General features: G+C 35.8%; 1 protein-coding gene across 1 annotated transcript in view; it reads left to right on the plus strand.

Annotated features, from left to right (window-relative positions):
* MEIKIN (meiotic kinetochore factor) overlaps positions 1 to 25,806 on the plus strand; it is a 91,148-nt gene that overhangs the window by 34,915 nt on the left and 30,427 nt on the right. The window contains exons 9-10 of the mRNA XM_045075540.1: positions 6,538 to 6,602; positions 12,244 to 12,314. Coding sequence (XP_044931475.1) covers positions 6,538 to 6,602; positions 12,244 to 12,314 — 136 coding nt within the window. The remainder of the gene's footprint in view (positions 1 to 6,537; positions 6,603 to 12,243; positions 12,315 to 25,806) is intronic.

A 25,806-nucleotide genomic window follows, 5' to 3' on the forward strand; every position in this document is an offset into this window, starting at 1 on the left:
GTCATTATCTATTAGGGAAATGCGAGTCAACTTGAATGAGAATCACTTCATACTCACTAGGATGGCTATAATTAAAAATACTGATAATAACTATTATATTGTATATGGAAAAATTGGTACTCTCATACATTGCTGGTGGGAATTTAAAATGGTGAAGGTGCTTTGGAAAATAGTTTGGTAGTCCCTCAAAAGGTTACATGTGACCCAGCAATCCTCTCCTAAGTATGCATAACTGAGAAAAATGGAAACACATGTCCACATAAAACCTTGTCATGAATGTTTACAGAAACTTTATTCATAATAGCCAAAAAAGTAGAAACAGTCCAAATGTCTATCTGCTAATGAATGCACAAATAAAATATGGTATAGACATAATAAAATAATAAAAAATGAAATTCTGATATATACTACAATGTGGATGAACCCCAGACATACTCTAAGTGAAAGAAGCCAGTCATATAAGAGCACATACTTTATGGTTGCAATCATATGAGGTATCCAGAATAGACAAATCTGTATAGACAGAAAGATTAGTGATTGCTTAAGTCTAGAGTGTTTGGGAAGAAATAGGGAATGGCTGCTTCATGGGTATAGGGATTCTTTTTGGGGTGATGAAAATGTTCTAAAATTAAATGTATGACAGTTGCACAACTCTATAAATATATTAAAAGCCATTGAATATATACTTTATATGGGTGAATTATATGATATGTGAATTGCATCAATAAAACTTTTAAAAAAGCTAAGACTTAGGAAACCAAGGAAATATCATTTTTAATAGAAAATACAGGTAGTAAAGATAATAGACCAAAAATAAATAAGCTATAAGAGTTAAGAGTCAGATGATTTAATTGAACCACATTTTGGCTCTCAGCTTTTTGAGATACAAGGAAAAGTCCTAGAGCTACTTGATAGATTTTGTGTCTGTCAAATAATGTTACAACTCTTACTATCTTATAAGTTGATTTTTTAAATTAGAATGAAATAGTAGATGGTACAATGTTATCTTCCTTGGTGGGTCTTTATGATTTAGGTATTCTGTGCTGATGAGTTTATGGGGGTGAGGACTGCTATACTTTTATAGGGCAGATCTCTGTAGAACTTTACATTACTCAGTCAAAGTTCTTGCCTGTTATCCCACCACATGCCTATCCCACAGACATATGCATGATAATATTTCTGTCTTAGAATAATCACTTTTGCAACAAAGAAGAAGGATTAGAAAAAGTGATTAGATTGAAGGAATGTCTTTTGTAGCATTTCAAGTGAGGGTAATTAGGACCTGAACTTTATCAGCAAGAACAGCAAAAAGGGAAAACTTCAGAACAATTCAGAAGGGATAATCTGTAATTTTTAATGTTTGGTTGGTTAAGGGAGGAAGATGGAGGTCCGACATGGTTTCTAGCCCTCTGACTTAAGAAACTGGGTAAATGATGACTAATTCATTGGATGAAGGAACACAAACAGAAAAGCAAGAGTGAGTTGGCATGACAGATAATTTTAGTGTGGAAAATACTGAAGCACCTAGAACACTTTGAGGTGGTTTTAATGGGCAAGTAGTTAAATATTCCAGCCTGGTTAGCAAGGGAATGATTCTGGGCTGAAGGGACCATTGTCACCCTAGGAAATTGTGTGGAGTGAGAAAAGAATAGTGTTAGTGTGAAAGCCTCCTTACAAATATGCTCGTATCTAGGTGGTAAAAAAATTTCTGAAGAAAAGGGAATATTTTACAGGCATACCTCATTTTATTTGTACTTCTTATTGTGCTTCACAGATTTTACATTTTTTACAAATTGAAGGTGAGAACAATGAAAATTCTGAAGATAAATGATTAACGTCACCAGAGAGAAATAATGATATATAATTTTAAATCCCTTCCACAATTTACAATGCAATATATTTTTAGGAAGAAAGGAGAGTTTGGATAGTAATAGTAATTATACGACTTTTGACTATTAGTTATTTTTGACATTCTCTTTAATTAAGTACACATTCACAAAATTAAAATCCTACAACTTTGACATAGTACCTAATAAAGTAAGGGAGTTTTGTTTATATTGATGAAAGATATGTATATACTCAGTTCAATGAGTGTTGCCTATATATCGCATGGAGCAAATGTAATACAGTGCTTGATTATGTGTATCTGATCTTATTTTCTGTCCCCCCTAAATGTTGCCCTATTTTTAAAAAATAAAATGTACCACATGGTTATATAGAGAAAATAGAGCTTTCATCTCTTTTCTCTTCCCTTCCTTTCTCTCTTTCCTTTCCTTTCCTTTGCTTCCTCCCTTTCTCCTTGCCTCCCTTCCTTCCTTCCTTCCTTCCTTAAGTTTGTATGTATGTATCTATTTATTTGCTTCTCTATTTTTAAAGGTTTATTTATTTAAGAGAGAGAGAGTTCAAGCTAGGAAATGAGTAGGGGGAAAGGAAATAAGCAGACTGCCCACTCAGCAGGGAGCCTGATGTGGGGGCTCAATCCCAGGACCTTGAGATCATGACCTGAACCAAGACCTGACCTGAATCAAGAGTAGGACGCTTAATGGACTGAGCCACCCAGGCACTCTTAAAATTTTTATTTAAATTCCAGTTAGTGAACATGAAGTAGAATATTAGTTTCATATGTAGTTTATTTATTTTTTAAATTTCTCATAGGCTCTCCTATCCCTTCTCTCCTTTTTAGCTTGGAAATTATGAGTTAAACTTATTAGTGCCATCCATTTACTTCCAGTTAAAAGTCTCTTTTGGGTGAATGCTGAATCTTACAGATTTTTTCCCTTATTACATATTCCTGAGTATGGCATATAGTTAGATTATCATACCTCTTGATTTGCCTGGGACTGTCCTAGTATGTGTCTACTGTTCTGACATAAATTTTAGTAGAACTCCCTTTTACTCTTGGAAAGGTGCCAGTTTGAATAAATGGTCACCCTAAATATAGGTTCCTTATAGGTACAGGAACAAGCCAGAGCTGGGGGAGGGGTAAAGTTGGGGCTTTGAGGTTGTTTGGGATCCACATGTTGTCTCTGGACTTATATTAATTTATGGTAGAGGTTTTAAGACTGGTTCTGTACCTGGACTAGACTCTGCTGATAACATTTTTGGTGACCTTACTTCCTTATTTAGGGCCTGAGATCCTCCATTGCTGATTTCATTCTCAACTTACCTTTTGTTGCTACCCAAAACTCCTTGGATGTCTTTGAAGTCCTCCAACTATATTTTAATTTGATTGCCTTTCTGTAACCTTTGTGGTAGAGTAGTGGTAGTGGCCCAAGTCAAGTATTTTGGTTCTAATTTGAGTACCTTCTGCACTGCCCTTGGTATTTGGAACCTTGAGAACTCATTCACAATCTACAGGAATTAAGGGACTCTCAAGGGGGGCTAACTGAGGTCTCCTGAACACTGAATAGTTCAAACTCTTATTTTGATGTTGAATTTCTGCCCTTTGTGGATATCTTCACCTAGAGTGAATTTGGCACATGCCCCCTCTGCTTTTGGCTTACTCTTCACCTCTTCTAATGTCATCTTTGTAGCTATTACTCCCGCTTCCAGATTTAGGGCTTGATGTAGAGAAGTCAGTTCCCACTGTCAAACTGCTTGTTTCCCAAGACGCTGTCCCCTTTTTCTTAGCAGTAGTCCTTTAGGCGGAAGGCATGGAGCAGGAATCTATCTTTGGTCACATCCTGAATTTTTTTCTACACTCTGTAGCAAATAGTAAAACTCTGTGGTTTTCACCTACATATGTTAAGAGGAACTTGAGGAACGTACCAGGATATTAAATGTGGTTTTCAAGTAGTCTTAGAACTTGAACAGGGACCTCAATAGATGAAAACAAAATAAATTGACAGGTACCCCCATTCCCATTTTTATTACCCCCAAATGACTGTTTTATTATATAAGAGAATATCATAAAAACAATGGGATACACCTAAAAGTTCATTCAGGGGCAAGAAAGCACTATTTTTGACAGGATTTTTTAAAAATGAAAATAGGATAGAAGGACGCCTGGGTGGCTCAGTTGGTTAAGCGGCTGCCTTCGGCTCAGGTCATGATCCCAGTGTCCTGGGATCAAGTCCCACATTAGGCTCCTAGCTTGGCGGGAAGCCTGCTTCTCCCTCTGCCTCTGCCTGCCGCTCTGTCTGCCTGTGCTCGCTCGCGCTGTCTCTCTCTCTCTCTCTCTGACAAATAGATAGATAAAATCTTTAAAAAAAAAATAAAATAGGATAGAATAAAATTGGGTTTTTTCTTCATTTTTTTAAATTAACATAATGTATTATTTAGGTTTCAGGGGTACAGGCTTGTGATTCATCACTCTTATATAATACCCAGTGCTTATTACAACACACACCCTCCCTAATGTCCATCACCCAGAGTTACATAATCCCTACACTCCTCTTCCCTCTAACAACCCTCAGTTATTTTCCTTTGATTAGGAGTCTCTTACGGTTTGTCTCCCTCTCTGGTTTCATCTTGTTTCATTTTTTCCTCTCTTCCCCTATGATCCTCTGCCTCATTTCTTACATTCCACATATTAGTGAGATCATAGGATAATTATCTTTCTCTGATTGAATTATTTCACTTGGCATAATGTCCTCTGGTTCCATCCACATTGTTGCAAATGGCAAGATTTCATTTTCTGATGGGTGCGTAATACTGTGTTGTGTGTGTTTATGTATATATACCACAACTTTATCCATTCATCTGTCAATGGACATCTGGGCTTTTTTCACAGTTTGGCTATTGTGGACATTGCTGCTATGAACATTGGGGTGCAGGCGCCCCTTTGGATCACTACATTTACATCTTTGGGGTAAATACCCAGTAGTGCAATTGCTGAGCTGTAGGGTAGTTCTGTTTTCAACTTTCAACTCCGTACTCCAGAGAAGCTGCACCAGCTCGCATTCCCACTTGGGTTCCACTTTCTCCACATCCTCACCAACATCTGTCATTTCCTAACTTGTTAATTTCAGCCATTCTGACTGGTGTGAGGTGGTATCTCATTGTGGTTGACTTATGCTTCCCTGATGCTAAGTGATGTGGTGGATTTGTTCATGTGTCTGTTGGCCATTTGGATGTCTTCTTTGCAGAAATGTCTGTTCATGTCCTCTGTCCATTTCTCAATTGGAATATGTGTTCTTTGGGTGTTGAGTTTGATAAGTTCCTTAGAGATTTTGGATACTAGCCCTTTATCTGATATATTGTTTGCAAATATCTTCTCCCATTCTGTCAGTTGTCTTTTGGTTTTGTCAATTATTTCCTTTGCTGTACAAAAGCTTTTTATCTTGATGAAGCCCCAGTAGTTCATTTTTGCCTTTGTTTCCATTTCCAAATTTTTTTTTTGCTTACTGAATTCAATTGTTCAATAAGCCGACAATAGGAATTTAGAAAATTATCTTCTCACATTTGGTTTTCAACTCCATTGTCTTCTGTCCATTTCTCAATTCATGTCCTCTGTCCATTTCTCAATTGGAATATGTGTTCTTTGGGTGTTGAGTTTGATAAGTTCCTTAGAGATTTTGGATACTAGCCCTTTATCTGATATATTGTTTGCAAATATCTTCTCCCATTCTGTCAGTTGTCTTTTGGTTTTGTCAATTATTTCCTTTGCTGTACAAAAGCTTTTTATCTTGATGAAGCCCCAGTAGTTCATTTTTGCCTTTGTTTCCATTTCCAAATTTTTTTTTTGCTTACTGAATTCAATTGTTCAATAAGCCGACAATAGGAATTTAGAAAATTATCTTCTCACATTTGGTTTTCAACTCCATTGTCTTGCCAGGAATTCAGAAATCCCATTTTGGCGGTCAAAGGCTGAGCTTTGATCCTTTGGTATTCCTCTTGTAATTCTTTCATACACATTTCAATAGAATTGGATGGTATAATTTGTAAAAGACAAAAGGATAGGGGTGCCTGGGTGGCTAAGTCAGTTAAGCAGTTAAAGTTAGTTCATGATCCCAGTGTCCTGGGATTGAGCCATGCATTGGGCTCCCTGCTCAGTAGAGAGTCTGCTTCTCCCTCTCCCTTTTCCTCTGCCCCTACCCCCCACTGATGCTCACGTTCTCTCAAACAAATAAATAAATAAATAAAATCTTTAATAAAAAGAGAGAAAAAAGGATATTAATTTTTTAAAAGTATTATATTTAATGTTACTTGAGATTGTTACCACAAGAATCCTAGGAAACAAGATTGCCTTTTTTTTTTTTAAATAAATGAAGGAAACAAGAGTCAAGACAATTAAGTAAATTTCCAAGACCACTGAAGTGTGAGTAGCAGAACTGGGCTTTAACCCTAGGTCTGTCTGATTCTGAACACTATACCTTTTCCTCTATTTGTATCGTCTCACACTGAAAAATGTATAAATATATTGCTTTTTACTATTAAACTACTTTTTCATATAGATACAGGAACATTTTTAACCAGTTATATTTTTTCTAGGACATTTGATATAAATATAAATGTTATTATTTTAAGTATTACTTGAGGATTCTCAAAAGTTACTGAAAGATTAAGAGAATAACCATTAATTTGTTCTTATTATAGAGTGATGACATTAACAGACCAAAATATTACTTCAAAACCAAAGAGTACTTCACATTCAGAATCAGGTAATAAATACTAAAACTAATCATCTTCATAATTCTGTATTTCTTTATTTTTGTGACAGTACAGCATATTTTGATAAAATTGGTAGCCCAGGAAACTGAGTGCTTTTTAGCTTGGTTGTATTTTAAGAAATGAAGATATGTGATATTAGAATGAGGGTCTTAACTATCCCTGTAACACCCTTCATTAAGTCATTTCATAAACATTTTCTGAATATGTACTCTGTGTTAGGTGTTGCTATATTTACAGCAGTGAGGAGTGATATAAAGTCCTTGCCTCCTGAGTTTCAGTCATGGGAAAGGAACATAATCGATAAACAGATATATTGGAATTATGTGTGATGATTGAAAATAAAAATCAACATAGTACCTTGCATAATAGACACTAAACAATTTAGTTTATTATTAGGATGAACTTAACTAAACATTTCCAACCTTTTTAATTTATGCTATCAGATTGCTATTTTCATTTCCTGAATCAAGTTTTATAGCATCTGTTTTGGGGTAAACTTGAAGAATTGCTGATTTGGCTCTTAATAGGTATGTTTATATAAAGAATAAAGTTTTTTTTACATAATTGTCACTTTAAGAAATTCTCTTAATCAATATTTTCTTCCTTTTTTTTTTTAAAGGTTTTTTTTTTTTAATTTTTATTTATTTCACAGACAGAGATCACAAGTAGGCAGAGAGGCAGGCAGAGAAAGAGGGGGGAAGCAGCTCCCTGCTGAGCAGAGAGCCTTATGTGGGGCTTGATACCAGGACCCTAAGATCACAACCAGAGCCGAAGGCAGAGGCTTTAGCCCACTGAGCCACGCAGGTGCCCCAACTTAATCAGTATTTTCTACATGCCAGGTTTTATGTTAGGAATTCGGAGTATAAAAATGATTAAAATAGTTGCTGTTCTTTTTTTAAAAGATTTTATTATTTATTTGACAGAGAGGGAGAGAGAGAACACAAACAGGCAGAGCAACAGGCGGAAGGAGAGGGAGAGGCAGGCTCTCCACCAAGCAGGGAGCCCGATATGGGGCTCCATCCCAGGACCCTGAGATTATAACCTGAACCGAAGGCAGATGCTTAACTAACTGAGCCACCCAGGTGCCCCAATAGTGACTGTTCTGAAGGAAATTAATCAAGTGATATAAACTAAACTTGTAAAAACACACATCTTTTAAAGGAGTAGCTGTCTATTACCCTAGAGGGTGAACATTAGAAGGGGGATTTGTTTTATAAACCTAAGAGGGAATTTGTGAACAAGAGAAGAGAGATTATGAAAGGGAAAGTGGTAAGCATACCAAAAACAATCATGATTTTATTTAGGTCTTGCCCAATAAAATATTTTGCTTTGGTGGTAGAAAATGTTTTTGTAAGGCCTAGTAGTAAGGGAAAATAGTGATTCTGAAATTATGTATGCTTTTGTATTCTTTTATGTGATTGATTAACTTGAAATTTAAAATTAAGTCGTATCTTGCTCAAGAGGTATTTTTTACTTCCTTAATTCAACAAACCTATCTTTTTTCCAATTTTATGTCAGGTTCTTTATTAAATGTTAGAAAATAGTCTAATCATAGAGACAAATAAACAATAAATTATTTCTCAGGTAATTCCTGCTTATTTGCAATCTTATCTACCACTATTAATGATTAAATATGGGAGTTCCTCAAGGTTAGTTCATAGATTTTAATCTTTTTGAAATTAACCCTTGATATGTATAGGTGTCCTATAAAAAGAAGGGCTTCTGAGTTTTCTCTCATTAAAGATTATCCTCTGAGGCTAAGACCTTTATATGCAGGTGCCTTCTAAACATCTCCCCTTGGATGTTTCAGAGATACCTCATCACACTATTTATTAATTCCATTCATTCAACAAATATTTATTAATCACTTACAGTATGACACAAAGTATTTTAGTTGCTGGGGAACATGACGGAGACCTTGCCCTAACAGAGCTATGTTATAGTAGAGGAAGAAAGACAATAAACAGTTAAATAAATATACAACAATGTCAGGAATAAGAGTACTGAAGGGAAATAAAGCAGGTAAAAACAGAGTGTGACTAGGGATGCTATTTTAAACACGGTAATAGGATAGGACTCTCTGAGGAGATTACATTTGTACAGAGCTTGAATGAAGTGAGAGAGTGGGTCATGTGAAAATCTGTGACAAAGCATGCTAGGCAAAGGAAAACAACAACAACAACCAAAAAAAAAACAAAAAACAAACAAACAAACAAACAAAAAAACAAGAGAAAAGACCAGGAGATGGAAATGAGGTCTGCATGTTTGATGAATAGAAAGGAGGTTAAAATGACTGGAGCAAAATCAGTTTAAAAAAAAAGAATGACGTCAGTTGTGTTCAGGGAGAAATAGAATGGTATAATGTAGAGTCTCCTATGCCATCATAAGAAGCAGGGATTTTATTCTAAATGTGCCTAGAAACACATTTTAGGGCAAAGGGATGACATGATTAGATATATTTTGAATGATCACTCTGGCTACCATGTGGAGAATTGTCTAAGATGGCAAATGAAAGCAAAGAGACCCTGTTAAATTATTGTGGTGGTCAGATAGTGGTATATGAGACCAAAGTGGGAGCAGTGGTCTGATTCAGAATCTATCTTAAAGCAGATGTGCCAGGATTTTCTGATGTGGCTGGATGTTGCATGAGAGAGGAAAATAGAAGTTAAGGATGAGTCTAAAATTATTGGTTTTAGCAGGTGGAGGAATGATGGTATCATTTCTTGAAATGGGAGCACTGGAAGACAGAGCAAGTTGGGAGACTGATTAAGAGAATTTGGTTTCAACATTAAATTTGATCTGTCTACTCATGTACTTAATATTTCACAAAATAACACAGACACAAATATGTATGTATTGTGTAATTCTGTACATATGAAGTTCAATAACAGGCAAGAGTGTTTTATGTAGTAGAAGCAAGAATAGTGATAATCTTTGGAAAGGGAGTCCTGACTGGGAAAAAAAACATATAGGAAACTTCTGGGGTGTTAGAAATATTTTATATCTTGATTTGGCCAGTGACTATATAGGTGAATACATAGAAATTTAAGATTTGTGCCCATTACTGTGTATGTGAAGTGCTTCAGTAAAATATTAAAACATTTGGAGGGTTATTAGCCTTCAGATAGAGATGTCATGAAAGCAGTTTGTGACACAGGAGTCTGGAATTTAGGGCAGAGACAAGCTGTATCTAGATAAGATCTAGAGTCAAGAATATAGATGAGATTGGGGCACCTGGGTGGCTCAGTGGGTTAAGCCTCTGCCTTCGGCTTGGGTCGTGATCCCAGGGTCCTGGGATCGAGCCCCACATCGGGCTCTCTGCTCTGCGGGGAGCCTGCTTCCTCCTCTCTCTCTGCCTGCCTCTCTGCATACTTGTGATCTCTGTCAGATAAATAAAGAAAAAAAAAATCTTTAAAAAAAAAAAAAAAGAATATAGATGAGATTACCTAGGAAGTGGAATAGAAAACAAACATGCAAAAAGAATGTAAATGGAAGACTCCAACATTTAGAACTAACTGAACATAAGTTAGCAAGAGATTAAATAAAATGAGCATTGAAAACTGAGAACTGTCACGACCAAGACCAAACCTGGTCTTCCAGTGTCCTCCATCTTAGTTACTAAATGTAGCTTAGCAGACCAGAAGCATGAGATCGTCCTTGACACCCTCATCTTTGTCACTTCCTTTGCTTAATGTATTACCAAATTTTGGTACCAATTTCATCTCTTACTAAACTCTCAAAACTACTACTTTTCTCTACCTTAGGAGATGAAGATGAGTGGAGTAAGTAGTCTTAAGGATTGCCAGATTTAGCAAATAAAGATACAGTATGCTCAGTTAAATATGAATTCAGGTAAACAGTGAATAATTTTTTTAATATGGTATCCACTTTATTTATTTTTTAATTAACATAAATTGTATTATTAGCCCCAGGGATATAGGTAAACAGTGAATAATTTTAATATAATTTTGTCATAAATATTACACATGCTATACTATTACACAGCAAACACTTACACTAAAAAATTATTTGTTTATCTGAAATTCAAATTTAAGTGGGTATCCTGTATTATATCTAGCAATCTTTTCACCTTTGCAGTGAGGCTGGGAATATAGAAGTATACAGGCAGTGTTCATAAAAACCAGGATTTTGTATGCTGAGTTAAGAAGTTTGAGTTGTAACTTGAATACAATGGAAAGCCTTGGAAGAATTTTTTTTTAAGTAGAAAAATCCCAATTAAAATAGCAAAAAACAAACAAACAAACAAAAAAAAACAAGAGAGAGAGAGAGAGAGGAGCCTTGGAAGAATTTTGAGCAGATGATATTAAACTTGTGTTTTAGGTTTATAATGTAGGCAGTGGACTGCAGAGGGAGCTGAAATGAAAAGCTATTGAAATAATTTGAAGAGAAATCTTGCGTTGACTTAAAACAAGGTATTAGTGTTAAGAATAAAGAAAACCAAATTTGCAATACTCATAGCAGTAACTTTGACACATAACAGACTAGATATTTGTTGCCTTGGATTGAGCCTGGAGATTGAAAAAAGGAGAAAAGTCAGAAATAAAGAAGAGCCATAAAAGGGGCCAGAGGGAAAATGTTCATATTTGTTGTACTGATGTCCAGTAAGATAGGACAGAAAAGGTTTCTGTTCATAAAGGTGGGACCTGAAACTAGATTGCTGTGGGTTTGGGAGTAAACAGGAGGAGAAGAAGTTATGTTAGTATATGTGGACAGCTCTTTGAAGAAACATGCCCACGGAGAAAAGGAGAGAAAGGATGTAACAGGAAGGAGTATGGGGTACAGATAAAGTTTTTGGTAAGATGAAAGAGTCCTGACTGTATTTTAAATACTAATAGAAAATTTGCAGTAAAAAGGGAGAGCCTGAAAATACAGGAGAATGGAAATGGAAGGATAGTTATTGAAGAATTCTAATCATATGCAACCTTCTGTACCAAATGAAAAGTAAATATTTTACATAGAGCTTATTTACTTGTGTGAAACCTAGAGCTCTTAAAAATAAAGCCCTTTGTGTAGTAAGTCAGGTTATTCAACATATATTAAGCCTTTCTTCTAAACCTATTTCAAAGACGCAGTCATTAAAATCAGGGTGTTTTGTTTTTGTTTTTTTCCAAATTTGAGTTCTACTTTCTTTTTTTTTTTTTTAAGATTTTATTTATTTATTTGACAGAGAGAAATCACAAGTAGATGGAGAGGCAGGCAGAGAGAGAGAGAGGGAAGCAGGCTCCCCGCTGAGCAGGGAGCCCCATGTGGGACTCGATCTCAGGACTCTGAGATCATGACCTGAGCCGAAGGCAGCGGCTTAACCCACTGAGCCACCCAGGCGCCCTGAGTTCTACTTTCTATACTTAGAGTTAATAAGAGATTAAATGATTAAAATATATTTTTTTAAGATTTTATTTATTTATCAGAGAGAGAGGGAGAGAGCGAGCACAGGCAGACAGAATGGGAGGCAGAGGGAGAAGCAGGCTCCCTGCAGAGCAAGGAGCCCAATGTGGGACTCGATCCTAGGACGCTGGGATCATGACCTGAGCCGAAGGCAGCTGCTTAACCAACTGAGCCACCCAGGCGTCCCTAAATGATTAAAATATTGAAGCATCTTTTTCTTTACAGATAATGCAGCTTGTGAAGTTTTACTTGCTGAGAAAACTTACCCTTCAGCCCCTGAGAAAACAAAGAAAAAAGTAAGTGTTGAAACAGAAAAACTGTATAAATCATAAATTTCATTGATGTAGGACATATTCTTAACTAACGGTTTTATAGGAGTTATTTTTCAGCTATTTAAGTCAATAATTTCAAACAGGTTTTGAACTTAGGAATTCGATTACATTACTGTTACATGAATATATACTGTAAATTAGTTTAACGAAAGAGAAAGTTTACAGTTTTTCCAAATTCCTTTTAGATAATTGGATGTCTATTAAATATTAATTTAAGGTAAAAATAAGACATTCGCTATATAGCTAGAGCAGTGTTTTCTGCTGAGGAGAATTTGTGATATAATATGTTAGGTCTAGAATCTAGAGGTCTTTGGGGGAAATATAAACTTTATTTTGTATGTAACAGGAGCTACTCTTTGAGTGACTATTCAGTGCTAGGCATTATTCTAAGCACTTTTTATAAATCATATCTTTTTCTTTTTTTTTTTTTTAAGATTTTATTTATTTATTTGACAGACAGAGATCACAAGTAGGCAGAGAGGCAGGCAGAGAGAGAGAGGAGGAAGCAGGCTCCCTGCCGAGCAGAGAGCCCGATGCGGGACTCGATCCCAGGACCCTGAGATCATGACCCGAGCCGAAGGCAGCGGCTCAACCCACTGAGCCACCCAGGCGCCCCATATCTTTTTCTTATAACATTCCTACCTATGAGGTTTTTGTTTGTTTGTTTTGCTTTGTTTTCACGTATTTTATAGCTAAGAAAAATGAGGTTTAGATATTATTTAGTGTATTTGAGGAGTTTGTGGCAGGTTTTTCTGGATCTTACATCTGTATTCTTTCCACTATACTTTACTGTCATTGTATACATTGGGTAAAAAAAATTGAAAAAGGGCAAGAGTCTCAGTAGGAAGATTCCTTAGTATGAAGTTATAGTTATTTTAGGTACAAGATTGTGGTGGCTTGACAAGGATATTTTGTAGGAGAGATGGGAAATATGCATGGATTCAAGATAATTTTGCCTGTAGAGATCATGAATTGGAGATAGAAGATGAAGGAGTGAAGTGCCAAAAAAGACTTCTAGGTTTCTGTCTTCAGCAGCTTTGTTGGATAAAGGTACTATTTAGTGTGATAGGAGAGGCAGGGGGTCTGAGGGTACATGAAAATGAAAATGTTGTAAGGACCACTGGCTATAAATCTGCAGGTCAGGAAAATGGAAGATAAGTATACAGTGTTGCAGATATTTTTAAGTTTATACAAATAGATGACAGCACCTGAGAAAGAATGAGTTTCTACAGAGTGAAGAAGAGAAAAGAGTCCAGGATCATTCCTTGGAAAATTCAATAGTCAAGTAGAAAAAAGTGGACAGAAGAAAAGAGGAAAATGAACAGAATGTGATATCATAGGAGAAGAGACAAGAATATTTATTCCTAAAAGGGGGAGTGGTTAATAATACTGAATGTTGCTTGGAATCCCAGGTTATAAAGAACTTTGCAAATTTGGAGGACTTCCAGTTTCTGGTCTAGCACGTAAGGAACTTAGAAGTCTCCACTTTGGCCTAGCAAGTAAAAACCTGAACAAAGGGGCACCTGGGTGGTGCAGTCAGTTGAGTGCCTGACTTTTTGTTTCTGCTTGGGTGGTGATCTTGGGATCTTGGGATTGGGCCCTGTTTAGCTCTGGGCTCTCTGTGGAGTCTGATCGAGACTCTCTCCCTCTATCCCCAACCCCTGTACTTGTTCTATCTCTCAGTCTCTCTCTCTTAAATAAGTGAATAAACCTTAAAAAAAAAAAAACCTGAACAAAGTTAAAAATCAATAAGTCTTTTTAGATATGTCAGAAAAATTATGTCATAGGCCAAAGTACTGCACTAATACTTGGAAAGACAGGTGGATACAGAGACTCATGAATTACTGGAGCAAAAACACTTGAACAGAAACCTCTCTGAGAACCATTGCTGGGATGGGAAATCAGTGTTGGTGTGGTTGATGAGTTGCTAGAGGCTCAGTGAGGACAATGATGAGAGTTAAAAACTCAAAGATTATATCTTTAGGAAGGACCTTTATCAGATCCTCACAGTCAATATCTGAGAAAAATCCCTTCATGCTTTTGGTAATGGGAAGAGGAAAAGAACCATCTTGAAATATACTGGAATATTCTGTTCTTAACAAAGCCTTCCCTCAGAAGAATGTATTTCACCAGAGTCTAACTTGTTGGGGTTTTAGTAGAGCCTGACCTACCTTGGGGAAAGGAAATACCCAACTTCAGCCAGCTCTGCTTTTACAAATGAGGAAAGGAAATATTCCAATTCCAGCTCTCTCTAGCCTTCCACATGGAGGAATGGAAATATCCAGATACAGGTGTCTCTACATGTCCTGTCCAACCTAAGAAGATATGGGGACTAAGAAGTACTGGCAAATTTTACCCTCCAGGTGTAAAGGCTCAACAAAAAAGACCTAATCATAGCACTATGACTTACACCTTGCCACTACATTACTAAAGGCCTATCTACCAATGTTCCCATCACTTAGTACATCTTGTCTACCTTTTAGCAAAAAAATTACAAGGCTTATTAAAAGGCAAAAACAAACAAACAAACAAACAAACAAAAAACACAGTTTGAAGAGACTGAATAGACATCCCCAGAGTCAGATAAAGCAGTAGTATTAGAATGATCAGACCAGAATTTTAAATAGCTATGATTAATATGCTAAGGGCATTATAGAAAAAAGTAGACAATGTGCAAAAACAGGTGAATAATATGAACAGAGAGATGTAAATTCTTTTTTTTTTAAATATTTTGCTTATTTATTTGAGAGAGAACAAGTAAGAGAGAGTATGAGAGGGGAGAAGATCAGAGAGAGAAGCAGACTCCCTGTGGAGCTGGGAGCTTGATGCAGGACTCAATTCTGGAAATCTGGGATCATGACCTGAGCCAAAGGCAGTCACTTAACCAACTGAGCCACCCATGCACCTAAGAGGTGGAAATTCTAAGAAAGATCGAAACAGAAATGCTAGAGATCAAAAATACTATAGCAAGAATGAAGAATGCTTTTGATGGACTTGTTAGTAGACTGGGCATAGTGAAGAAAGAATACTTGAGTTTGAGGATATGATAGTAAAATCTTTCAAAACTGAAAAACAAAGAGAAAAAAGACTGGAAAAAAAAAAGAACAGAATATTCAAGAACTGTGAGACAACTACAAAAGGTGTGACGTACACATAATTGGAATTCCAGAAAGAGAAGACACAGGAAAGGTACAGAAACAATATTTGAAGCAATAATGACTGAGAATTTCCTAAAATTAATGTCAGATACAAAATTATAGATTCAGGAAGGTCAAAGAACACTCAGCAGGATAAGTACCCTCAAATCTACAACTCGAACTATCATATTCAAACATCTTGAAAGAAAGAAAAATATCTTGAAAGAAGCCAGAAGGAACAAAACACCATGCCTATAGAAGAATAAAGGTAAGAATTACAGAGCTCTCTCTAGAAACTACCATGCAAGAAAAGAGGGAAGTGAAATACTTAATTCCTGAGAGGAAAAACACCCACCAACTTAGAAATCTATATCTCATGAAATTACCCTTCAAAAATGAAGGAGAGGGCGCCTGGGTGGCTCAGTGGGTTAAGCCGCTGCCTTCGGCTCAGGTCATGATCTCAGGGTCCTGGGATTGAGTCCTGCATCGGGCTCTCTGCTCAGCAGGGAGCCTGCTTCCCTCTCTCTCTCTCTCTCTCTGCCAGCCTCTCTGTCTACTTGTGATCTCTGTCTGTCAAATAAACAAATAAAAAATCTTTTAAAAAAAAAATGAAGGAGAGCTAAAGACTTTCTTAGACAAACAAAAATTACAATTTGTCACCAGTAGGCCTGCTTTGTAAGAAATGTTAAAGGAAATTCTCAGGGAAGAGAATGATGTGTCAGTATAGGTTTAACTCTCCTAATAAATGTAAGACTATGATGGAGTATGTTAAATAGTATGTATATATAGGGTCAAAGGCTATATGGGAACTCTGTATATTCTGCTCAATTGTGCTGTGAACCTCCAATTTTTCTTTAAAAATTTGTTAATTTTGGGGGCACCTTGGTGGCCCAGTGGGTTAAGCCTCTGCCTTTGGCCTGGGCCATGATCTCAGGGTCCTGGGATCGAGCCCCATATTGGGCTCTCTGCTCAGCAGGGAGCCTGCTTTCCCCTCTCTCTCTGCCTGCTGCTCTACCTACTTGTGATCTCTCTCTGTCTCTGTCAAATAAATAAATAAAATCTTTAAAAAAAATTTAAAAAGTAAAATAAAAATTTATTAATTTTTAAAAACTCAATTGCATTCAGAATCAAGAAGGAAACTGATGACTTAAGCAAAAATAATTTTAGTAGACTGATGAGAGGCAAGCCAGACTGGAAGAGGTTGAAAAGTTATAGAAAAGAAGGAAATATAAAATATAAACAGAAGTAAATTGTGACCCCAACAACATGAAACATATGTGGGGGTGAAGAATAAATGTGTAGAACATCCTTATGCAGTTGAAGTTATCAGCTTAAAATGAACTATTGTAACTATTTTGAAAGCCCTATGACAATCCAGGCACAAGTCTTTAAGAGACACACAAAATGTAAAGAGAAAAAAATCAAAGCATATCCTTATTTAAAAAAAAAATCAATTCACAAAGAAAGACAGCAAGGGAGGAAGATAAGAACAAAGGAAGTACAGAACTGTCAGAAAGCAATTAACAAAATGATGATAGTCCTTACTATTAATAAGTTCTTACCTATCAAGAATTACTTTAAATGTAAATTATTTAAATTTGCCATTTAAAAGACATAAAGTCTCTCCCTCTTTTCTAACTTTCTTTCTTTCTTTCTTTCTTTCTTTCTCTCTTTCATGTAGGAGGCTTGAAACTCATGATCCTGAGATCAAGAGTCAGCCACTTAACCAACTGAGCCACTGAGGTTCCCCATAGATTTGCTTAAGGTTTAAAGGCAATTAGGCTGAAAGTGAAAGGATGTAAAAATTTTTTCCATGGAAGTGTAAACTAGAAGAGATCAGGAGTAGTTATATCAGACAAAATAGATTTTAAGTTGAAAGCTATAATAAGAGACAATGTTATTACATAAAAATAAGGGGCCAGTTCATCAAGAGGATATAACATTTGTAAATATATAAACATCCAACATTGAAGGACCTAAATATGTTAATATTTAACAGGTCTGAAGGCAGAAATAGACAACAATGCAATAGTAATAGCATACTTCAATATCCTACTATCCAACAATGAATAGATCATCCAGACAGAAAATCATTGAGAGAATAATGGATTTAAACAACACTTTAGACCAAATAGATCTAATAGACTTATACAAAACATTTCATTCAACAATAGTAGAATCCACATTCTTGTCAGTGCACATGGAACATACTCCAGGATAGATCACATATTGCATCACAAAACAAGTTTTAACAAATGTTAAGAAGATTGAAATTATATCAAGTATCTCTTCTGACATACTGGCATGACATTAGAAATGTATAACATAAGGAAAAGGGAAAATTCACAAATATGTGAAAACTAAATAACACATTTTTGAATAACTAATGAGTCAAAGAAGAAATCAAGGGATGTCAAAAAAAAAAATCTTAAGACAAATAAAAATAGAAACACAACATACCAAAACTTATGGGATGCTGCAAAAGTAACCCTAAGATAGAATTTTATTATGATAAATACCTACATTATGAAAAAATTAAGATCTCAAACATGCAACTTAACCTTATACTACAAGGAACTAGAAAAAGAACAAAGTCCAAAGCAGTATGAAGGAAATAAAAAGAAGAAATAAATGAAATAGAGATTAGAAAGTCAATAAGAATCATTAACAAAACTAAGAGCCAGTTTTATTAAAAGATAAACAATGGAAAAACTTTAGTCTAAGAAAAAAGAGAAATGACTCATTGATAAAATTATCAATGAAAGATAAGACATTACGGTGCATACCACAGAAATACAAAAGAACATAACAGTCTACTATGAATAATTATATACCAAAAAATTAGATAACTTAGGAGATATGGATAAATTCCTAGAAACAGAAACTTACCAAGACTGAATCATGAAATAACAGAAAATCTGAAGAGACATAAAAAACAAGGAAATGGAATCAGTAATAAAAAGATCTCCAGCAAATAAAAGGGACCAGATAACTTCACTGGTGAATTCTACCAAATGTTTAAAGAAGAATTAATACCAGTCCTTCTTAAACTTTTCTAAAAAATTGAAGAGGAAGGAACACTTCCAAACTCATTTTAGGAAGCTGGAATTACTGTGATATCAAATCCAGGCAAGAACACTGAAAGAAAAGAAACTTACAGGCCAATATCCCTGATGAACATAGATTTAAAAATCCTCAAGAAAATACTAGCGAACCATATTTAAGAGCACAATGAGAAGATCATATACCATGATCAAGTAGGATTTATCCTTGAGATGCAAGGATAATTCAACATAAGAAAAGCAATTAATGTGATAACCCACATTAACAGAATGAAGGATAAAAATTATATGATCATCTCAAAAGATGTAGAAAAGCACTGGACAAAATTCAACATCCTCTCATGATAAAAACATACAACAAATTAGGTGTAGAAGGAATATACCTCAACATAATAAAGGCTATATATAACAAGCCCACAGCTAATGTCATACTCAATGGTGAAAAGTTAAAAGTTATTTTTCTATATCAGGAATAAGAAAAGATGTTCACTCTTGCTATGTCTTTCCAACATAGTACTGCAAGTTTAGCCAGAGCAATTAGGTAACAAAAAGAACAAAAAATCATCCATATAAGAAAGGAGGAAATGAAATTATCCTTTGTAAATGGCATGATTTTATATATTGAAAACCCTAAAGGCTCCACTGAAAAACTGTTAGGAGGTAAATAAAATCAGTAAAGTTACAGAATACAAAATCAATATACAAAGATCTGTTGTGTTTCTATACACTAGCATCAAACTCTTTGTAAGTGAAATTAAAAAGCAATTCTCTGAGATAAGAGAAAAAATATATGAATATATATAAGAAAAAATATATATATAAGAGAAAAAAATATATAAAATGTATATTGGTTTCTGCCCCCATTTCCTGGCACAGAGCTCCTAAACACTTGTAATTTCCTAAGTGATGAAGAAAACCAGGAGCATCTCTTGTTTTAATATTTTGGTTTTTTACTTCATCCCTCACAGAGGGCTCCTAAAACCTTTGTAATTCCTAGTTGATAAGAATACTAGAGGATCTTTTTGGAGTGCCTGGGTGGTGCACTTGGTTTAGCACCCACTCTTGGTTTTGGCTCAGGTCTTGATCTCAGGGTTGTGAAACTGAGTCCCACATCAGGCTCCATGCTCAGTGTAGAGTCTTCTTAGGACTCTCTACCCCTCTCCCTACTGTCTTTCTCTCTCTCTAATACATAAATAAATCTTAAAAAAAAAAAAAAGAATACTAAAGTATGTTTTGTTCATGACAACTCTGAGTGGCCTCTTACATGGCTCCTGGAAGGGGGTTGGTCATCAGAAAGACCAAGCCATAATTAGAAGCTTAAAATTTTCAATCCAGTTACCCCCTTCTCCAAAGAGGATAAAGGTCTTGAATTAAGTTAGTAACTGATTATGCCTATGTGAGAAGGCCTCCATAAAAATTCAAATGGTAGGGGATTTGGAGATCTTGTAGGTCAGTGAACACAGCCACACCAGGAAGGTGACAGAGCAGAACTCCATGGTGGTAGATGTTTCTACACTTGGGACCCTCCTAGACCTTGCTCTGTGTTCGTATGTATCCTTTATCATAACCTTTAATAAATTAGTAAATGTAAGTAAGTGTTTCCCTGAGTTATATGAGCTGCTCTAGCAAACTAATTGAACCTGATCATGGGGTGATAGAGGCTTTCAGTTTGTAGGCAAATAGTACAGAAGTTGAGGATAACCCGGGCACCTAGTACTTGTGATTGGCATCTGAAGTAGGGTAGGAGCAGTCTTGTGGGACTGAGCCCTAAACCCATGGGATCTGACCCATCTCCAGGGAGACAGTATTAGGATTGAGTTGAATTGTAGGACACCTAGCTGGTGTTGCAGAGAATTTCCTGTTATGGTAAAAACCCCAAACACATTTAGTGACTAGAGGTATCAGAAGTATAAGTACTTAAGGACACTCATAAGAGAAAGATTCACTGGGAGAGAAGAACTGTGGTTTTCCTTCAAAAGTTCCATTCATAATCTCATCAAAAACAATAAAATACTTAGAGATAAATTTAACCAAGGAGATAAAGGACCTGTACACTACCAACTCTAAGACATTGATGAAAGTAATTGAAGAACACACAAATAAATGGAAAGATATCCTATGTTTTTAGACATGAAGAATTTATATTATGAAATTGTCCATCCTAATCAAAGCAATCTACAGAGCCAGTGTAATCCCATTTAAAGTTCCAGTCATGTTTTTCTCAGAAATAGAAAAACTCTACTTAAATTTGTTTGGAACCACATAAGACCCCAAATAACCAAAGCAATCTTGAGAAAGACCAAGCTGGAGACATCACATTCTTGATTTTAATATATATTACAAAGCTATAGAAATGGAAACATTATGGCTCTGGCATAAAAAGAAGCACTTATACCAGTAGAACAGAATAGAGATACCAGAAATAAAACCACATTTCTACAGCCAATTGATTTTTGACAAGGGTGCCAAGACCACAAATTGGAGAAAGTATAGTCTTGTCAATAAATGGTAATGGGAAAGGTGGACATTTACATGCAAAAGAATGAGATGGGAACTCCTATCTTATACCTCTCACAAAAAGTTAAGTCAAAATGGATTAAGTACTTAAATATAAGACCTGAAATCTTAAAACTCCTAGAAGAAAACATAGGGCAAAACCTCCTTGACAGTGATCCTGGCAATGATTTCTTTATAAGACACCAAAAGAACATTTGAAAAAATACTAAAGTAAAAGGTAGTGAGACTACATTAAACTAAAGAGCTTTTACACTGCAAAGGAGTTAATCAGTAAGTTGAAAATGCAAGCCACAGAATGGGAGAAAATATTTGCAAATCATGTATCTTATAAGGGGTTAATATTCAAAATATTTAAAAACCTTGTACAACTCAATGCAAAAAACCCAAAAAATCCAATTTTAGAACAGGCAAAATACCTGAATAGATGTTCTCCCAAAGAAGACATAGATGCTGCCAAAAGGTACATGAAGAAGTGCTGAATATCACTAATAATCAGAGAAATGCAAATGCAAACCACAAATGACACCTGATAGGATGGCTATTATCAGAAACACAAGAGATAACAAATGTTGGCAAAGATGTGCAGAAAAGGGAATCCTTAAATACTGTTAGTGGAACTGTAAATGAATACAAGTATTATGGAGAACCATATGGTGGTTCTTCAAAAAAATAAAAAGAACTACGATGTGATCCTGCCATTCTACTTCTGGATATATATATCCAAAGGAGAAAGAAAATGAAATGGGTATCGCAAGGGAGAGATATCTGCATTCTCCTGTTCACTGCAGCATTATTCACAGTAACCAAGATATGAAAAGAGCCTAAAAGTCCTTCAATGGATGAATGGATAAAGAAAGTATGGTATAGATATAGATATAGATATAGATATAGATAATGGAATATTATTAAGTCATAAAAAGAAGAAAATCTTGCAATTACAATCACATACATGAAACTGAAAGGCATTATGTTAAATGAAATAAACCAGAGGAAGATAAATACTGCATAGTATCACTTATATGTGGAATCCTAAAAAATAAAAAACAAACAAAGCCAATTTCATAGAAACAGAGAATAGAAAATATAATGGTAGTTGCCGGGGTCTAGGCCTCTGGGGAAATGGGGAGATGTAGGTCAAAAGGTACAAACTTTCATTTATAAGTTCTGAGAATCTAATGTACAGCATGGTGATAATTATAATACAATATTATTTAGTTGAAAGTTACTGAGAGTAGATCTTAAGCTTTCTCACCACACACACACACACAATTTATATGTTAGGTGGTGGATATGTTAATGATCTTGATCATTTGGCAATGTTTATGTGTATCAAATCATTAAAATCACTTAAAATATTTACAACTATATTTGTCAGTTTTTCCTCATTAAAGGTTGGGGTAGGGGAGGAAGTGGGGAAGTAATGATTATGTATGGAACTTGACTCTAAGGGGAAATTAAGAAAAACACAGTAACTAGAAGGAGAGGCAGGGTCAGAGGAAACATGTTTTGTTGTGTTTCCTAAATCATTTTTGAGGGCTCATGGGAATGATGGAAATGAGGAAGAGGGGTTAGCTGAATGTAACCCAGTGGGCAACTGGAGCCTCTATGACCTAGTGATCTAGTTGAAGTTGGCCTGAATTTCACTTCTTTAGCCTAAAACAATAAAACATCTTCCCTATACTTTCTGTTTACTTTTCCACGCTTCTTCACTTCCTCGAAGTTGCATTTCCCTTTCTGGCTTACGTGCAAACTGTCTCAATTTCATACTCTATCAATTCACATACACAGATACATACACACGTGTATACAAATCAAGGATCTTATAATTTAAATGTGTCACATCTTGATTAAATGCCATTTCTTATGCTCTTGTATGATCTGTTCCTTCTCAAAACTGTGCTCCTAATAGGTGGTTCCTGACTATAGTTTTATCATCCTTGGGATGCTGGTGTATAAGAACTTTCCTATGGTTCTCAAATCAAGATATACAAATGGCCAATAAACACATGAAAAGATGCTCTTATGATTAGTCAGAGAAATGCAAATCAAAACCACAAACAGAGATTACTTAATACCCCTTATGATGACTATAATTGATAAGATAGCCAATGAAAAATTGTAATAATAATAACTGGAAGAAATGGACAAATTCCTAGAAACATGTAAACTACCAAAACTGAAACCACAAGAAATAGAAAACCTGAACAGACCTATAACCAGCAAAGAAATTGATTCAGTAATCAAAAATCTCCTAACAAACAAAAGTCCAGGGCTGGATGGATTCCCAGGGGATTTCTGACAGACATTTAAAGGAGAGTTAATACCTATTCTCCTCAAACTGTTCCAAAAAAATAGAAATGGAAGGAAAACTTCCAAATTCATTCTATGAAGTTAACATTACCTTGATTCCAAAACCAGTCAAAGACCCCACTGAAACGGAGAATTATAGCCCAATATCCCTGATGAACATGGATGCAAAATTCTCAAAAAAGTACTAGCAAATTGAATTCAACAGTACATTAAAAGCATTATTGACCATGATCAAATGGGATTTATTCCTGGGCTGTAAGGGTGGTTCAACATTTCACAGATCAGTCAGCATGATACAACATGTTAAGAAAAGAAGGGGGGGCACCTGGGTGGCTCAGTTGGTTAAGCAACAGCCTTCGACTCAGGTCATGATCCTGGAGTCCTGGGATCAAGTCCCGCATCCATCTCCGTGCTCATCAGGGAGTCTGCCCCTCCCTCTGACCCTCTCCCCTCTCATGCTCTCTCTCTCAAGTAAATAAATAAAATCTTTAAAAAAAAAAAAGAAAAGAGGGACGCCTGGGTGGCTCAGTTGGTTGGGCAGCTGCCTTCGGCTCAGGTCATGATCCCGGCGTCCTGGGATCGAGTCCCACATCGGGCTCCTTGCTTGGCAGGGAGCCTGCCTCTCCCTCTGTCTCTGCCTGCCATTCTGTCTGCCTGTGCTTGCTCTCTCTCCCTCTCTCTCTGACAAATAAATAAATAAAATATTAAAAAAAAAAAAAAGAAAAGAAAAATCTTTTAAAAAAAGAAAAGAAAAATCTTTTTAAAAAAAGAAAAGAAAAGAAGGATAAGAACCAAATGATTCTCTGTGTAGATGCAGAAAAATCTTTTGACAAAATACAGTATTCTTTCTTGATAAAAACCCTCAACAAAATAGGGATAGATGGAACATACCTCAGCATCATAAAGACCACATACAAAAGACCCACAGCTAATATCATCCTAAATGGGGACAAACAGAGCCTTTCCCTTAGGTTCAGGAGCAAGACAAGGATGTCCACTCTCACAATTTCTATTTAATATAGGATTAGAAGTCTTAGCCTAGCAATCAGACAAGAAAAAGAAGTAGAAGGTATCTAAATTGGCAAGGAAGAAGTCAAGCATTCACTATTTGCAGATGACATGAAAATCTATGTAAGAAAACAAAAAACCCCACCAAAAAAGTTGCTAATACTAATACATGAATTTACAGGCACCTGGGTGGCCCAATGGGGTAAGCCTCTGCCTTCAGCTCAGGTCATTATCCCAGGGTTCTGGGATTGAGCCCTGCATCTCGCTCTCTCTCAGCAGGGGGCCTGCTTCCCCTTCCACCTCTGTCTGCCTCTCTGCCTACTTGTGATCTCTCTCCTTCTCTCTCTCTGTGTCAAATAAATAAAATCTTAAAAAAAAAAAAAAGAAAAGAAAACTGTAGAACACTTATGAAAGAAATTGAAGAAGACACAGAGAAATGGAAAAGTATTCCATGCTCATGGATTGGAATAAGAAACATTATTAAAATGTGTATATTACCCAAAGCAATCAACACATTTAATGCAATCCCTATAAAAATACCACCAGCATTTTTCACAGAGCTAGAACAAACAATCCTAAGATTTGTATGGAACTACAAAAGACCTTGAATAGTCAAAGCAATTGTGAAAAAGAAAAACAAAACTGGGGGCATCATGATTTCGTATTTTAAGCTATATTATAAAGCTGTAGTCATCAAGACTACTAGTATGGTACTGGCACAAAAACAGATACATTGGTCACTGGAACAGAATAGAGAACCCAGAAATGGACCCACAACTCTATGATCAACTAATTTTCAACAAAGCGGCAAAGAATAAAAGACAGTCTCTTCAATAAATGTTGTTGGGGAAGCTGGACAGTGACATGCAGAGGAATGAAATTGGACCACTTTTTTACACCAACACAAAAATAAATTCAAAATGGATGAAAGACTTAAATTGAGACAGAAAACCACCAATATCCTAGAGGAGAACACAGGCAGAAACCTCTTTTACTTCGGCTGTATCAACTTCTTACTAGATACGTCACTGGAGGCAGGGGAAACAAAAGCAAAAATGAACTATTGAGACTTCATCAAGATCAAAAGCTTCTGCACAGCACAGGTAATAATCTATAATACTAAAAGTCAGTTTCCAGAATGGGAAAAGATATTTGCAAATGACATATCTTATAAAGGGTATCTAAAATCTATAAAGAACGTATCAAACTCAACACCCAAAAACCAAATAATCAAGTTAAGAAATGGCAGAAGACACGAATAGACACTTTTCCAAAGAAGACATCCTGATGGCTTACAGATACATGAAAAGATATTCAACATCACTCATCATCAGGGAAATACAAATCAAAACCATGATGAGATATTAACTCACACCTGTCAGAATGACTAAAATTAACAACACAAGAAACAACAGGTGTTGG

This window comes from Mustela putorius, unplaced genomic scaffold, assembly GCF_011764305.1.
Source record: "Mustela putorius furo isolate JIRA1106 unplaced genomic scaffold, ASM1176430v1.1 tig00000145_pilon_pilon_pilon, whole genome shotgun sequence".
Lineage (NCBI taxonomy): Eukaryota > Metazoa > Chordata > Mammalia > Carnivora > Mustelidae > Mustela > Mustela putorius.